Source organism: Pelophylax lessonae (assembly GCF_965119305.1).
Source record: "Pelophylax lessonae genome assembly, chromosome: 2".
Taxonomy (NCBI): Eukaryota; Metazoa; Chordata; class Amphibia; order Anura; family Ranidae; genus Pelophylax; species Pelophylax lessonae.
The window spans coordinates 342439285-342456961 of record NC_138769.1 but is presented as its reverse complement, the minus strand read 5'-3'; the positions used below and the strand labels follow the sequence as shown (position 1 = coordinate 342456961).

At 44.0% G+C, this 17677-nt stretch overlaps 1 protein-coding gene across 1 annotated transcript in view; it reads left to right on the top strand.

Annotated features, from left to right (window-relative positions):
* Nucleotides 1–17677, top strand: part of GRIK3 (glutamate ionotropic receptor kainate type subunit 3) — an 813353-nt gene that overhangs the window by 373526 nt on the left and 422150 nt on the right. Inside the window, exon 2 of the mRNA XM_082244657.1 lies at nucleotides 14735–14911. Within this exon, the coding sequence (XP_082100783.1) occupies nucleotides 14735–14911 (177 nt within the window). The remainder of the gene's footprint in view (nucleotides 1–14734; nucleotides 14912–17677) is intronic.

Here is a 17677-nt window from a genome sequence, read left to right as displayed (position 1 = left end):
AGGATTTGAAAAGCAGAAAGGAACCACACATTCGTGCCCTGAGCCTTTAAAAACGGTATCACGCTATTGGGATTATGCTTTTTCTCTCCATATGCTGCTGAGCTTTTGTTGACTGTGCTGGTGTAATTCCCGGTGTGGATACTCTGGACCAGTGACCATCATTATAAGCCTTAACGCTCAAACACGAAAGTGGGTTGGGCCACAGCATCTGGTGAGTGGGCATTTCTCCTCCCCCCTTTGGAGCACGGTGGTGGTGGTGATCCCCTTGAGAAACACGTTTCTTCACGTAGTCATCCCAGGAGATAGATTGAAGGATTATGGACTGTTTATGATATCTCCTTTTTTGCCTATGTGACATCTGTTGAAGTATTGGACTCTGTGTGGTTTGCACATTATTTTTGGCACTATCTTTTTGATGAGTTTGCGCTACTATATATATGTAGGGATATTTTGTAATGTCTATCTAGTATATATATTTGTTCCATATTTTCTCAGTTAAGTAGCTGCATAGCCATTGTATTTATAGGTGAGTGGTCCTCTTTTTGAGCGCTTGGGATAGCTTATTTTATTTCATTTTGGTTTTCGGCGGGTATTTAAGCTGTCATATTATATAAAAATCTACAGTATATTTTAGTCTAATAAAATAATTTTAATCAACAAAAATCAAATGGGTTTAGTTAAGTTGAAATGCAATTTTATAGAATTTAGTAAAACATCTAATATCATGTTATTATTTATGGTTTTAAGGTTTGAACAAACTCACAAATACAGATTTAGCCACTCTGGACAGTCTGAGGAGGCCTGTAATGCTGAACAGTGCTCTAGACAGTGGACTAAGGGGGCCTGTAAGGCTGCACAGTGTTCTGGACGGTGGTCTGAGGAAGCCTATAATGCACACGGTGCTCTGGACATGAATAGTCTCAAGAGGAGGCCTGTAATACATTACACACAGTGCTCTGGACAGTGGTTTGAGGAGGTCTGTACTGCACACAGTGCTCTGGACATGGATATTCTGAAGAGGAGGCTTATAATGCATTGTACTCAGTGCTCTGTAATTCTGCACAGTACTCTAGACTGTGGTCTGAGGGGGCCTGTAATGCTGCACAGTGTTCTGTATGGTGGTCTGAGAATGCCTGTAATACACACCGTGCTCTGGACTTGAATAGTCTGAAGAGGAGGCTTGTAATACATTGCACACAGTGCTCTGGACACTGGTCTGAGGAGGCCTGTAATGCACACAGTGCTCTGGATATGGATATTAGGAAGAGTAGGCCTGTATTGCATTGTACACAGTGCTCTGGACAATGGTCTGAGGAGGCCTGTAATGCAAACAGTGCTCTGGATGGTGGTCTGAGGAGGCCTGTATAGGTGCTGTTGTGGACGGTGGCTCTAATGCTACACAGTGCTCTGGACGGTGGTATGAGGAGGACAGTAATGCTGAAAAGTGCTCAGGACTTTGGTCTGAGAGGCCTGTAATGCTGCACAGTGCTCTGGGGAGTGGTCTGAGGAGGCCCATAATGATGCACAGTGCTCTGAATGGTGGTATGAGACTGAGGGGCATGTAATGCTCTGGATGGACGGTGGTCTGAGGGGAGGCCTGTATACACACTAACAGTGCTCTTTGCTCTGGATGATCGTTGTCAGGATTGGGACTCTAGTTGAGAGGCTTGTAATGAGCAGTAGTGCTCTGGATGGTCGTCTGAGGAATCGGAGGCCTGTAATGCTGGCTGTACAGCCTGCTAACTGCTGCTAAGTGAAGCATTCTTCAGACTTGAGTCGTTTGCTTGCTGGGAGTGGAAGCAGACGTAGCTTTGTGGAAACCGACGTTCATGAGGGTAAATGTCCCTGCCTCACAATTTATTTTTCGTTTGTTAATGAAAACAGAATTGATTTTCATCATAGTTTTTGTCGATGGATGAAAATGTGGTGTACTTTTTGTTTCATTTAGTTATCGTAATAAAGGCCACTGACGAAAGTTTTTACGAAAAATTTTTCATTGACGAAATTAACACTGGTTGTTAGGAGCATTTTTGTGCAGTATGATGGCCATGTAAACGCCTGTGATTTAGAGACCTTTCTATAAAAAGGATATACTGTAGGTTATAAAATACATGTCTTAACATGGTCACTTATATAATGAACATTTATTTGGGCTTATTCAATAAATAATTGCAAATACAAATGATGATATCCATAGCACAGTAATTCATTGCTACTAGGGATGAACTCTGTGTTCAAGTCGAACGTAAGTTCGACTTGAACATCAGCTGTATGACAATAGAGATTAGGCAAGTAGTTAGTGGATAGTGTGTTCAGACAGTTTAGTGCAGTCAGTGTAGTGTACAGACATACTCCCCTCTCAGTGCTCCCCAAGTTTGGTGTCCCTGTCACTTATGGTTCAGGGGCAGTGCCATGTCAAGCTGTCCAATATTTCCCATAGACGCCAATGAGCACTGAAAGCTAAAAAGTTTTCTGGGCAGGAAGGGGGTGAAAGTGCCCTGTATTTAAATGGTTAAGGGGGACCCTAAGAATTAAAAAAAAAACGGCGTTGGGTCCCCCCCAAACTCTTTACCAGGCCCTTTGGGTCTGGTATAGATTTTAAGGGGAACTCCTTGCCAAAATGAAAAAAAAAAAACGGTGTGGTGTCTCCCCCCCCCCCCCCAAATCCATTCCAGACTCTTTTCTGAGCATGCAGCATGGAAGGCCAGGAAAGGGGGGGGGGGATGAGTGAGCGACCCCCCCCTCCTGAACCATACCAGGCCTCCTTCTCTCAACATGGGGAGGGTGCTTTGGGGTGTCCCCCAATGCACCATGTCCCCATATTGATGGGGACATTGGCCTTTTCCCAACAACCCTGGGTTGTGGTGGTCTGTTGAGAGCATGTGGCCTGGTATGGTTCAGGAGGGGGAGAGTGCTCACTCGTCCCCCCCCCCCCTTTCCTGACCTGCCAGGCTGCATGCTCTGGTAAGGGTCTGATATGAATTTTGGGGGGATCCCATGCTGTTTTTTTTTTTCTTTTTTTTTTTTTATCTGTATTGCCGGGAGCTGACAATACATTACAGCCGCGAGGAAGTTTAAATTACTTTTTTTCCTTTAGAAATGTCAGTATTGCTGCAGCCGGCTACATACATCGTACAGATGTGTCACTTAAGGTGACCCCCCAAGGCACAAAATTTAAAAGAATTTTTCATTTTTATTGTTTCACTTTAAGCATGATTAAAATCACTGCTCTTTTAAAAATTTGTGTTTTTAAAAAAATTTTGTACCCGGGTCCTCTTACCCTTTTTATGGCAATAACTTGCATATAAGCCTTTAAAATAACGACTTCTGATTTTTCATGTTCGTGTCCCATAGACTTTAATAGAGTTGGCAAGTTTGCGAGAACTTTTTCCCTGTTTGAGATGTTCTGGGGCGAATGAACAGGGGGGAGTTCAGCCCATCCCTGGTTGCTACCATTTATTCCTAAAAAAAACAGAGACATATTTAAAGTGGTTGTAAACCCTTACACATACACAGTGAAATGACTAGCCTCGGGTGATACACAGAGATGAAACAAATCCTCCTACATACGTTATAATGTTTATCTGCAGTCTTCTCTTCTCTACATCTATTCAAAGTACAGCATTTATAAAGCTTGTCTGAGCTGTCAGGAAAAAGGGGGTGTAGAGATGAAGTTACATCAGTGAGGAGAGCTCTTAAAACAAATTGGAGGGAAGGGACACACCCCTGTTCACAATGCACACAGGGACAGAGCTGAGAATATCAGTCAACTGGAGCTCCCTCCCCTGTCACCATTTTTCACTTGGTGTCAAGAACACTTGTCAGAAGTAAATCACTTAGTACTCTTAATAAGGACAAGTACACACCATAGAGGGATATGCTTTATTCATATATCTGAGGTTTACAACCGTTTTAATGTTAGAAACTAATGAGCTGGTTCATAGTGCAGCAGGTTAACCACTTTAAGACTGGAAGGATTTGCCCCCTTCCTCACCAGGCCCTATTTTGCGATTCGGCACTGCATTATTTTAACGGACAATTGCGCGATCGTGCAATGTTGTACCCAAATAAAATTGATGTCCTTTTTTTCCCACAAATAGAGCTTTCTTTTGGTGGTATTTGATCACCTATGCGATTTTTTTATTTTTTGTGCTATAAACAAAAAAAGAGCGACGATTTTGAAAAAAAAAAAAATATATATATATATATATTTTTCACATTCTGCTATATGAAATTCTCAAAAAAAATGTAAAGATCAAAATTTTTTAACATTTTAGGCCAATTTGTTTTCTGCTACATATATTTGGTTAAAAAAATCGCAATAAGCGTATTTTGATTGGTTTGCGCAAATATTATTGCGTCTACTAACTACGGGAAAGATTTATGTCATTTTTATTGGTTTTTTTTTTGTTTTTTTTTACTAGTAATGCCGGTAATCTGCAATTTTTTGCGACATTGCGGCGGACAGATCAGACCCCTAACTGACATTTTTGACAATTTTGGGGGGACCAGTAAAAATATGCACTGTTACTGTAATAATGACACTGGCAGGGAAGGGGTTAACATTATAAGTGATCAAGGGGTTAAATGTGAGCCTAGGGGAGTGATTCTTACTGGGGGGGGGGGGGCTGGGCTTCTGAAATGACCATAGAGACATGTGATCCTATATAGAAGGATCACATGGGCTCTATGATCATTCCAGGGAGAAGAACGGTCAGATGTGTTTACAGCAGCCGACCGCCCTTCTCTCTCAGCGGGGAATGATCGTGGGTGTTATGCGGCAATCAGAGCCGCCTGCCGACGGCATCGGCTTCCCTGCTGACGAGCGGGGTAGGAGCATGCCCCTGGTGGCGCAAGCTCGCCCCCTAGCCTGGTGCTCGTGAGCGCCATACACGTACAGCGATTTGACTGGGAGTGGCTGCCTGCCACAGTACATCTGCGGTGGGTGGTCGTAAAGAGGTTAAAGAGACAGTACTAGATACAGAATGCATGAAATGCATAATTCTTTATAGCATTTTTTAATTGTACGACAATTTCTGCAAAACAGAATTGAAAGGAGACAGAAATGAAATACAGGGCTGCTGACAACTTTGTGTGCTGACTTCTATCTTTATCTCTATCTATTTACTTCTATCAGACATAATCAATTACTACTCCTCCTGCCCTCACTGTTTCCTAATGAAAATATTAAAGTGTGGAAACTTTTTGAAGACCCTTTGTGTATATAAAGGTATACAGTACCTTCAAAAAGTATTCATACCCCTTGAAATTTTCCATATTTTGTCATCTTGCAACCAAAAGCATAAATGTATTTTATTGAGATTTTTTGTGATAGACCAACACAAGTACAGTAATCCCCCGCTCCATCGCGTTCAGTTTTTGCGGTCCCGTTAATTCGCGTTTTTTTTTTTAATGTTATTTTACTATATAAATCATTAAAAATGAAATATTTTTGTGTTTTTCATAGCTCTTGCTATGTCTCTTAGTATCTTTTATGTGTTTGAATGAGTTTCTATTGTTTTAAAAGTGTGTTTAAAGACCTTAAAATGCTTCTACACGTACAGTGACAGTAAAATAAACATGCCTACAATGCATTTTAATAGGGTTTTTCTATTTTGCGGAATTTCACTATTCGCGGCTGGGTCCGGAACTTAACCCCTGCAATGGAGGGGGGTTTACTGTAGCACATAATTGTGAAGTGAAAGGAAAATGATAAATGGTTTCAACATTTTCCACAAATAAATATGTGAAAAGTGTTGCGTTTATATGTATTCAGCCCCCCTGAGTCAATACTTTGTAGAACCACCTTTCGCTGCAATTACAGCTGCAAGTCTTTTTGGGTATGTCTCTACCAGCTTTGCACATCTAGAGAGTGACATTTTTGCTCATTCTTCTTTGCAAAATAGCTTAAACGCTGTCAGATTGGATGGAGAGCGTCTGTGAACAGCAGCTTTCAAGCCTTGCCACAGATTCTTAATTGGATTTAGGTCTGGACTTTGACTGGACTATTCTAACACATGAATATGCTTTGATCTAACCCATTCCATTGTAGTTCTGGCTGTATGCTTAGGGCCGTTGTCCTGCTAGAAGGTGAACCTCTGCCCCAGTCTCAAGTCTTTTGCAGACTCTAGTTTTCTTCTAAGATTGCCCTGTATTTGGCTCCATTCATTTTCCCATCAACTCTGACCAGCTTCCCTGTCCCTGCTGAAGAAAAACATCCCTAGGTGAACTTTATTTACTAATTAGGTGACTTCTGAAGCAAATTAGTTCCTCTAGATTTTAGTTAGGGGTATCAGAGTAAAGGGGGCTGAATACAAATGCACGCCACACTTTTTAAATATTTATTTGTAAAAAAAAAATGTTAAAACCATTACCAATTATGTGCCTCTTTGTGCTGGTCTTCACGTCCCAATACAATACAAATATGTTTTTTGTTGTAACATGACAAAAGGGTATGAATACTTTTTCAAGACACTGTGTGTGTATATATATATATATATATATATATATAAAACTATATACACACACATATATATATATTGTGTATATATATATTACTATATTGTCAAAAGTATTGGGATGCCTGCCTTTTCATATAAACTTTAACCTTCCTAGCGGTATTCCCGAGTGTGACTCGGGGTAAGATTTTAGTGCCAAAAGCGGTAACCCCGAGTCACACTCGGGGTAGCGCTAGGAAGATCGCTGGATGCTGGAGGAGGTTTTACTTACCTTTTCTCCGGGATCCAGCGATGTCTGCGAGCGGTGTGCGGCGGCGGAGCTCTCTCCCGATCGTCTGCGAGCCCCGGCTTCCGTCTCCGGCGACGTGACGTCCGCCGGGGGGTGGAACCGGCGGCAAATTCGAATGTAAAATGCACCAAACACACTGATATCGTTCAAAATAAAATAAAATCACATTACATTGCCCCCCAGTGCCCTTTCCTGCAGTTTTACTGTACTTTTTATGTAAATATATGTATATATATATATATATACATATATATACAGTATATATATATACATATATATACAGTATATATATATATATATATATACGTATATATATATACACATATACATATATATATATATATATACACACACACACATATTATATATATATATACATATATATGTATATATATATATATATATATATATATATATATATATATATATATATATATATATATATATATATATATATATATATATATATATATACACACGTATATATATATATATATATATATATATATATATACACACGTAATTCTTGTGAATGAGCAGCCCAAACCAACTGTATACATTATATATATATATATATATATATATATATATATATATATATATATATACGTATATATATATATATAATATATGTATACATAATATATGTATACATACATATATATATATATATATATATATATATATATATATATATATATATATATATAATATGTATAATAAATGTATACAGTTGGTTTGGGCTGCTCATTCACAAGAATTACATGCTTTCAGCACCTAAAATAATGGTACCGCTTTCAGCACCTAAAATCCAAAAGAATCATACCGCCAGGGAGGTTAATGGCCTCCCTGTCTTAGGCTGAGTTCACACAGATGTGGCCACGGCTCACAGCAGGGGATCTAGTGTGTCCCTGTTCCCTGTTTCAGGGGTGAATCAGGAAAATAATTTTTGCCTGAATTAGCACATGAAACGGACCGGAAGACATAGAGGACCCATTGCCAGTGGTCCGCCCCGGAGCTGTGTGAACCAGGCTTATTGAGAGCCGGTCAAACTCCCCTGTTATGCGAATTGGATGCGGAGAAACCTGCATCCAATTTGCATCAGTGTGAACCCAGTATTAGTCCGTAGGGTTCAATATTGAGTCAGCCAAAAATATACAGCTATAACAGCTTCAACTCTTCTGGGAAGGCTGTTCACAAAGGTTTAGGAATGTGTCTGTGGGAATGTTTGACCATTCTTCCAGAAGTGCATTTGTGAGGGACTGATGTTGGAGAGAAGGCCTGGCTCGCATTGAATTAATCCCAAAGATGTTCTATCAGGTTGAGGTTAGGACTCTGTGCAGGCCAGTCAAGTTCCTCCACTACAAACTTGCTCATTCATGTCTTTATGGATCTTGCTTTGTGCACTGGTCCAAATCATTTGGTTGAAGAGGGATTATGGTGTGGGGTTGTTTTGCAGGGATTGGGCTTGGCCCCTTAGTTCCAGTGAAGGGAACTCTTAAGGCGTCAGCATATCAAAACATTTTGGAAAATTTTGTGGGAACAGTTTGGGGATGGCCCTTTCCTGTTCCAGCATGACTGTGCACCAGAGCACTAAGCCAGACCCACAGAGACATGATGAGCGATGGAGGAACTTGACTAGCGAGTCCTGACCTCAACCCGATAGAACACCTTTGGGATGAATTAGAGTGGAGACTGCGAACCAGGCCTTCTCCCCAACATCAGTTCATGTGCGTGTAAAGGCAGGCACCCCAATACTTTTGACAATATAGTGTTTTTTTAAACACATATACACATACATATATACAGTATCTCACAAAAGTAAGTACACCCCTCACATTTTTGTAAATATTTTATTATATCTTTTCACCTGACAACACTGTAGAAATGACACTTTGCTACAAAGAAATTAATGTCTAAACCACTGGCAATAAAAATGAGTACACCCCTAAGTGAACATGTCCAAATTGGGCAAAGTGTCAATATTTTGTGTGGCCACCAATAATTTCCAGCACTGCCTTAACCCTCTTGGGCATGGAGTTCACCAGAGCTTCACAGGTTGCCACTGGAGTCCTCTTCCACTCCTCCATGATGACATCACAGAGCTGGTGGATGTTAGAGACCTTGCGCTCCTCCACCTTCCGTTTGAGGATGCCCCACAGATGCTCAATAGGGCTTTGGTCTGGAGACCTGCTTGGCCAGTCCATCACCTTTACCCTCAGCTTCTTTAGTTAGGCAGTAGTTGTCTTGGAGGTGTGTTTGGGGTTGTTATTATGTTGGAATACTGCCCTGTGGCCAGTCTCTGAAGGGGGGGGGGATCATGCTCTGCTTCAGTATGTCACAGTACATGTTGGCATTCATGGTTTCCTCAATAAACTGTAGCTCCCCAGTTCCGGCAGCACTCATGCAGTCCCAGACCATGACACTCCCACCACCATGCTTAACTGTAGGCAAGACACACTTGTCTTTGTAGTCCTCACCTGGTTGCCGCCACACACGCTTGACACCATCTGAACCAAATAAGTTTATCTTGGTCTCATCAGACCACAGGACATGGTTTCAGTAATCCATGTCCTTAGTCTGCTTGTCTTCGGCAAACTGTTTGTGGGCTTTCTGGTGCATCATCTTTAGAAGAGGCTTCTTTCTGGGACGACAACCATGCAAACCAATTTGATGCAGTGTGCCGTGTTTGGTCTTAGCACTGACAGGCTGACCCCCACCCCTTTAACCTCTGTAGCAATGCTGGCAGCACTCATACATCAAAGACAACCTCTGAACCTCTGGATATAACGCTGAGTACGTGCACTCAACTTCTTTGGTCGAGTGGAACCTGTCCTGTTAAACTGCTGTATAGTCTTGGCCACCGTGCTGCAGCTCAGTTTTAGGGTCTTGGCAATCTTCTTATAGCCTAGGTCATCCTAATGTGAAGCAACCATTTTTTTTTAGATCCTCAGAGAGTTCTTTGCATGAGATGCTATGTAAAACTTCCAGTGACCAGTATGAGAGAGTGAGAATTATAAACCAAATTTAACACACCTGCTCCCCATTCACACCTGAAACCTTGTAACAGTAAGAAGTAACATGACACGGGGAGGAAAAATGGCTAATTGGGACTAATTTGGACATTTTCACTTAGGGGTGTACTCACTTTTGTTGCCAGCGGTTTAGACATTAATGGCTGTGTGTTGAGGGGACAGCAAATTTACATCTTCAGTGTTGTCACATGATAAGATATAATAAAATATTTTAAAAAATGTGAGGTGTGTATTCACTTTTGTGAGATAATGTGCATATACATGCACATACATGCACCTAGAACCATAGATGACTTATTTGTAGCATATATATATATATATATATATATATATATATATATATATATATATATATGCTACAAAGAAGTCATCTAAGGTTCTTGGTGCTGGAACGTGTGCCCATTTGCAGGAATGGTGGAGACAGAAGAAGTATTATGGATACACTTGTTCTGAGACTTTAACATACATCTATTTTTTTTCCAAATGAATTACTATAGATAAAATAGGTTTTCTATGTAACTTTTTATAGTTTTCAAGAAGAAAGGAAGGCAAACCTTGAGAGGAGGCAAAGGTTAACTTGCATCTTCGGACAAGTCACAAAAGTCACACAAAGAGAAGTGAATATTTGAGACTAAGGGAATAGTTCCTACTGTGTGTACATACCTGTAAAAAGCAGAATGCAGAAATAAAATGCTAAAATGTAAAGCCAAAATTAATATATATATATATATATATATATATATATATATAGATATATATATATATATATATATATCTATATATATATATATATATATATATATATATATATATATATATATATATCTATATCTATATATATATATATATATATATCTATATATATATATATATACTAGACATTAAGCCCGTTAAATTAACGGGCGCTAGAACATATGGCTGACTGAGCGGCTCTCGCTTATCTCTTTTTTTTTCTAACAACGCGAGAGCCGCATGACATAGCCAGCTCTGCACATAGCGTCCCCGTTGCCCTAGCAACAGAGACACGCGAAGAGCTGACCGAGCGGCTCTCGCGTGCGAGCGTGTACCCGCCGCGTGCCCGCCGCTTCAAGAGTTTTGGCCGGCCGCCCGACTGGGGTGTATGTAGGATATCTATTCTATATTAATATTATGCAAGTGTCTCTGCGTCCGTCCCTGTGTCTGTGGGATTGCGCTACTGCGCATGTGCCCCACGGACAGCCGTTGGGACTGGGGGTGGGCACCATGTCAGGGGCCCCAGAAGTAAGTCACACTGACCTGTGTAGGATGGGGAGCTCCTCGGTGTCGGAGGCCGGGTCCCGGGTGTTGGGGGTTACCCCAATAAGGGTGCTCTTCAGGGAAGTTCCTCTGAGCAGGCGGCTCCGGACCAGATCCATATTCCCCGGAGAGTCTACACTCACCCGCATGCTGAGATGATTTGTCTCCGGCCGCTCTCCGTATTTGTAGTCTTGCTGCTCTTTGCCCGGACTTGGAGCTGTCAGTGAGTTCGGTCGGTCGGTGTGCGGATTGTGTGTGTGGCCAGTCATGGCCTCTAGCGGCTCTATCCAGATCCCCCGGCGCCTGCCTCTTCTCCTGACCCATGACGGGGTGCTCCTGCCCGGCTCCAGCAGCCCTGGAGTTTCATGCCTTAGACCGGCCCACTTTAGTTCATGACTGACTATATATTAAAATAATGTAATTAAAACCTCAGAATATAAGTTTGCAATGGCTGCGGGCATTGTACAGGAGAATGCAGGGCTGTGGGCATGGTACAGGAGAATGCAGGGCTGCGGGCATGGTACAGGAGAATGCAGGGCTGCGGGCATGGTACAGGAGAATGCGGGGCTGCGGGCATGGTACAGGAGAATGTGGGGCTGCGGGCATGGTACAGGAGAATGTGGGGCTACGGGCATGGCACAGGGGAATGCGGGGCTGCGGACATGGTACAGGGGAATGCAGGGCTGCGGACATGGTACAGGGGAATGCGGGGCCGCGAACATGGTACAGGGGAATGCAGGGCTGCGGACATGGTACAGGAGAATGCGGGGCTGCGGACATGGTACAGGAGAATGCGGGGCTGCGGGCATGGTACAGGAGAATGCGGGGCTGCGGACATGGTACAGGGGAATGCGGGGCTGCGGACATGGTACAGGGGAATGCGGGGCTGCGGGCACGGTACAGGAGAAAGCGGGGCTGCGGGCACGGTACAGGAGAATGCGGGGCTGCGGGCATGGTACAGGAATATGCTGGGCTGCGGGCATGGTACAGGAGAATGAGGGGCTGCGGGCATGGTACAGGAGAATGCGGGGCTGCGGGCATGGTACAGGAATATGCGGGGCTGCGGATGTGATACAGGGGAATGCGGGGCTGCGGACGTGGTACAGGGGAATGCGGGGCTGCGGACATGGTACAGAGGAATGCGGGGCTGCGGACATGGTACAAGAGAATGCGGGGCTGTGGACATGGTACAGGGGAATGCGGGGTTGCGGACATGGTACAGGGGAATGCGGGGCTGCGGACATGGTACAGGAGAATGCGGGGCTGCGGACATGGTACAGGGGAATGCGGGGCTGCGGACATGGTACAGGAGAATGCGGGGCTGCGGACATGGTACAGGGGAATGCGGGGCTGCGGACATGGTACAGGGGAATGTGGGGCTGCGGACATGGTACAGGAGAATGCGGGGCTGTGTGCATACTACAGGAGATCCAGTGCTGCGGGCATGGTACAGGAGTACCATGCCTGCAGCACTGCATCTCTTGTAGTATGCCTGCAGCCCCTCATAATGGCAGGCAGTGCGGCAGTGGAGGAGTCTCACTTACCTGTTCCTGATATGTGCTGGGAAGGCGGGGTTCCAATCAGTTGCCTTCGATTTAAAAATGGCGCCACCCGGCACCAACACGTCATTGCGTATGCGCCGCCGCTCGGGAAAGCTCAAATGTGTTCGGCTATTCCCGGAAATAGCCAAACGTGTACGGCTTTTCCCGAGCAGCGGTGCATGCGCAGTGACATGTTGGCGCAGGGTGGCGCCATTTTTAAATCTAAGGCAACTGATCGGAACTCCGCTTCCCGCCTCCCCAGCACATTCGAATTCAGAACGGCCCTCACACCGCACCATTATCGGGGGTGACCCCCAACACCTGGGACCCGGCCTCCGACACCGAAGAGCTCCCCATCCTACAAAGGTCAGACTTACTTCTGGGACCCCTGACATGGTGCCCGCCCCCAGTCCCAACGGCTGTCAGTGTGGCACATGCGCAGTAGAGCATTTCCACGGACACAGGGAATCTGGAACCTGGACGCAGGGACACTTGGCTTTTATTAATATAGATATATAAACAAGAAGACGTCTGGCACTGTGCTGGAAAGTAATGAAGATAATAAGTCTGAACCCTTATTTCCCTCCGGGTATGCTCCGTACTTACCTCGCCGAGCACTGGCCTGACACACAGTTGCGTATCCACCACGTCAGTGATGGCAAGCAGCTCTATCCAGTCTCCTCTATCGCAAGAAAGGCCAAACGTCCTTCTATCCTGCCTTGGGCCTTCCTCCTCCTCAGCCACTTTGTTACGTCTTTTACCTGCAAATTCCCGTGCATGGACTCTCCATCTCCATTTGACGATCTTTGTCAGCAAGAGGGTCCTCTTCACAGACTTATCTCAATCACCCACTCCCTTCTATTTGCGCATTCTGGACAGACCGTGCGTAAACGGTGCGCTGCCTGGGAAGAGGAACTGTCCTGCTCGTTCTCGGAAGAGGAGTGGGAACAAATTTTTATAAAAAATCACAAATGCTCACGGAATGTGTTGACTCAGGAAAATGGATACAAAATTGTATCCCGGTGGTATCGTACCCTAACGCTTTTGCACAAATTCTTCCCTTTCTTTCCCCTCCACTTGCTGGAGGTGCTTATCTGATACTGGATCCCTTCTTCATATTATGTGGTCCTGCCCGAAACTGTCTTCTTTCTGGCAGGAAGTGCACAGAATAACAACACAGGTGACCACGTACGCCCTGGAATTCTCGCCTGCTCAATGTCTTCTACACCACACCCCTGCATCGCATGCTTCCTACACAAAATCACTAGCGATCCACATGCTTAATGCGGCCAGACAATGTATTCCGGTGTTGTGGAATTCCACGCAGCCTCTGACAATCAAACAGTGGCTCCGTAGGGTGTCAGTCATAGCGGAGATGGAAGAACTCATCCATATTGCCCAAGACACCCCCGCTAAATACCATAAGAAATGGGCATGCTGGCTCCATTTCGTTAGCACGGCGGAATTTTCCACGCTCAGCCATTGAGGAGACAACTGTTGTCCGCATGTCCTTTTTGTTAGTGTTCTCTTTGGATACCAATCGGTCTGCTTGTGCTTACCCTTCTTGTTTTGAAGAAAAGATAATAAGTCAGAAAGATAGTGGGAGTAAAATGAGAAATAATTGTAATTATATAATATAAATAATATAGCTAAAATCGGGCTCTAAAAATGAGAAGTGGACTTACAGAGGGTAGGATATACTGTAATAACAACAACATTTCAACTCATGAAATATTTGAACATTTAGATGTGCTGACAAAGGTAGCTCCACTGCAGTGGTCAAGGTTATGAATGTGTAACGTTTTGTGCTACAGTATGTTAACGGTTGGCAGGGGCTTATAACTTGGAACTATCTTGTAAGGGTTATTATTGCTACTTTTTTTATAAGCACTGTATTTATCTTGGATTAGTGGAGAGCTGTTTTTTTTTTTTCCCAGGCTTGTTTATTTCCAGACCTAGTGAGCCTCTGACTCTCAAGCACCTCTTAACAGTAGCAAGTAGTGGTTTACTTGTATTAAGGGAATGTACAAGAATGTTGTTTTTGAGTCTAAGATCATTAGGAAATCTATGAAAACCTTTACATGAACATACCTGTATGCTTATTTCTCTGAAAGTTTTTTTTTTTTGTTTCAACAGGAGGCATTTTTGAATTTCTGGAAGGACCCACAGGACAGATTGTGAGCGCAGAAGAACAAGCATTCAGATTTGCAGCAAACATCATCAACAGAAATAGAACATTATTACCAAACACAACTTTAACCTACGATATTCAAAGAATCAATCTCTACGACAGTTTTGAAGCTAATCGAAAAGGTCAGTGTAACGCTTGAACAAAGTCCATTTTAATGAAAAACTCCAGTCTGCCTAATATGTTATGATAATATGTATATGTTAGCTTTTTCTAATGCCAAAATATGAAAAATTCCGCTTAGTCACACAAGTAATTTACACGCATGTTATCATTTGTAAATTACACGCGCCTAGCACACTATTTGGAAAGGTGGGTGGCACGTCACCATGTGCTTTTGCAGATCTGCAACTAACCATTTCACCAACCTGTTCAATGGACTATTAAATAATATCATCATGCTGCTGGGGTCATCCCTATGGTCTCCTTCAGTAATGCTAAATTAATAGACCTGTACCAGGCCTTAAAGCTACATTGACTCACAGTGCATAATCTCTAAAGGTAAGCACTAACACAGCTTTTTGCACAATATCCAAATGCCACCTGCTTCTGAATGGTATTAGCATAGTTCAAATGGTAGGTCTATCACCAGCTACCCTTAGGATTTATCGTACCTTAGGAACAGTGATCTGAAAACATACACACATTCCTGACTATTTTTTCCAATACAAAATGGCAACCCACATTTCTTTAATAAATGGATTCCTTTAATCCAATTAAGGAACCAAACATTTATTTTTAGGGAAGGCCCAATGTACATGAAGTCTGTGTATAGTGTTATACCGGTCATAGACAATGCAATTTTCTTTTCTGCAACCACGGGTTACAGGAAAGAAAATCACTTGATTCCCCCAACAACATAGTCAGTGTTGATGGGGGAATGTTCCCCTGAGTAATTGTGTTCTCCTGGTGGGGGGGGGGGGGGGGTTGGCGTGGCACACAGTGATTATTGCTAGTGGCTATAGCCACTGGCAACAATTGCATGGAAAATCCAACATGCTGGTTGTACCCAAGTTGATCAGTCGATCAACTTGGATGTAATCAACCTGACCAAACATGGTTTGAATCTGTCTATAACCATATTAATGAGCATACTGAATATTTTGCACTTGAAAACAATATTGTTTAGTAAACTGGAACAAGAATGTCATAGGAGGCACCTTTAGGTACCTGTATATAGGGATGGATGAACATCTGCCAGGGCGGTTCGCGAACGCGATCGGCGAACTCGCTCACATGTTCGCGAACCGCAGGTTTGCAGCGGACCCCATTTATTTTAATGGCAGGTGAACATCCAAAAAATCTATGTCATATTTGAAGCCACAAAATACTTACTAGCTGGAGCAGTGTAGACGTGCAGCGGAGCCGCCACCCGGAGGTATCCACAGTGGAGGCTGCTACCCGGAAGTGACGTCAGCAATCGTCGGGACCCGGCCTGGAAAGCTTTGTCAAAGGACTTTGACAAAGCACAGCAGTGCAAAACATGTCGTCACGGCAACCCTGATGCTTTCCAGCCTGGGCCCCGACACTTGCTGACGTCACTTTCGGGTAGCAGCCTCCACTGTGGACACCTCCGGGTGGCGGCTCTGCAGCACGTCTACATTGCTCTGGTGCGAGCAGCCACACTATCGGGTGGGGGGAAGCCACACCACCCTACCGGCTGGTCCGGTCTGCTTTTGGCACATAAGATCCTTCTCCCTCCTGCCTGGTTCCCTGTTGTGATCATCTACACAGTTCCGGCTCACCCAGCGGCTCGGTCATCCTGTGACACCCAGCAACGCCACAGATCTGGTTTGGAACACATTCTATTATGTTTTAATCATCACTATATATTTTTTATAAATAAACTTTTCAAGGTTTTCCATCAAGCCTGCCTGAGTTACATTGTAGACTATGCACCGTGGAATAGCGCTGCTGCCCCTCCCCCAATGCACATCCTCCCTCTGCTCCCCGGCTGACTCCTCCTTTTCCACTGCTACCGTCTTTTCCACTGCGCCGCCCAAGATCCCCAGAACCTATTCGGCATGCCAGGTGAGACATTGCCATGCTGTGCTGCGTCTGTTGTGCCTGGAAGCCAAGAGCCCCACTGGTCCCACACTCCTTTCAGCTTTGCGTTCACAGGCAGATCAGTGGCTAACACAGCTCAATTTGACAGTTGGTAAAGTGGTGTGCTACAACGGGGCCAATCTGTTGAGCGTGCTGAAACAGGACAAAATTACACACGTGCCATGCATGGCACACGTCCTGAATTTGGTCGTGCAGCGATTCGTTGTCAAATACCATGGGGTCCAGGAGATCTTGCGGCAGGCCAGGAAAATCTCAAGCCCATTTCAGAAGATCCTATACAGCCATGGCTCGCCTTGCTGACATTCAGCGGCAACACAACCTGCCCATTAGACATCTTATTTGTGACTGCCCGACGCAATGGAATTCAACCTTGTATATGCTTTATAGGCTGCTCCAGCAGAAACGTGCAGGACTACCTGTACGAACTCTGTGGCAGGACAGGTTCTGGGGAACTTGGGTTTTTTTCACCGCGCCAGTGGCTGCTCATGCGTGATGCATGCAGACTTCTGCGGCCATTTGATGAGTTAACCAAACTGGTCAGTCACAGCCAGGGCGCCATCAGTGACGTCATACCTTTACGCCTTCTTTCTGCAGAGTGCATTGCATTATGTCATTGATCAAGCCATCGAGGAGCAGGAGCAGGAAGATGAGGAAGTCGCAATGCTGGATGAATATAGAAAGCATGTTATAGTGGATTTGTATTGTGCTGCATTGTGACTTATGAGCGGTTCTGCAGCGATACTACAACTACAAAGAGTGACAAACGCAATTAGAAAAAAGTATTATAACTGGTGTGATAGACCAGTGGCCCCCCCAAACGACAG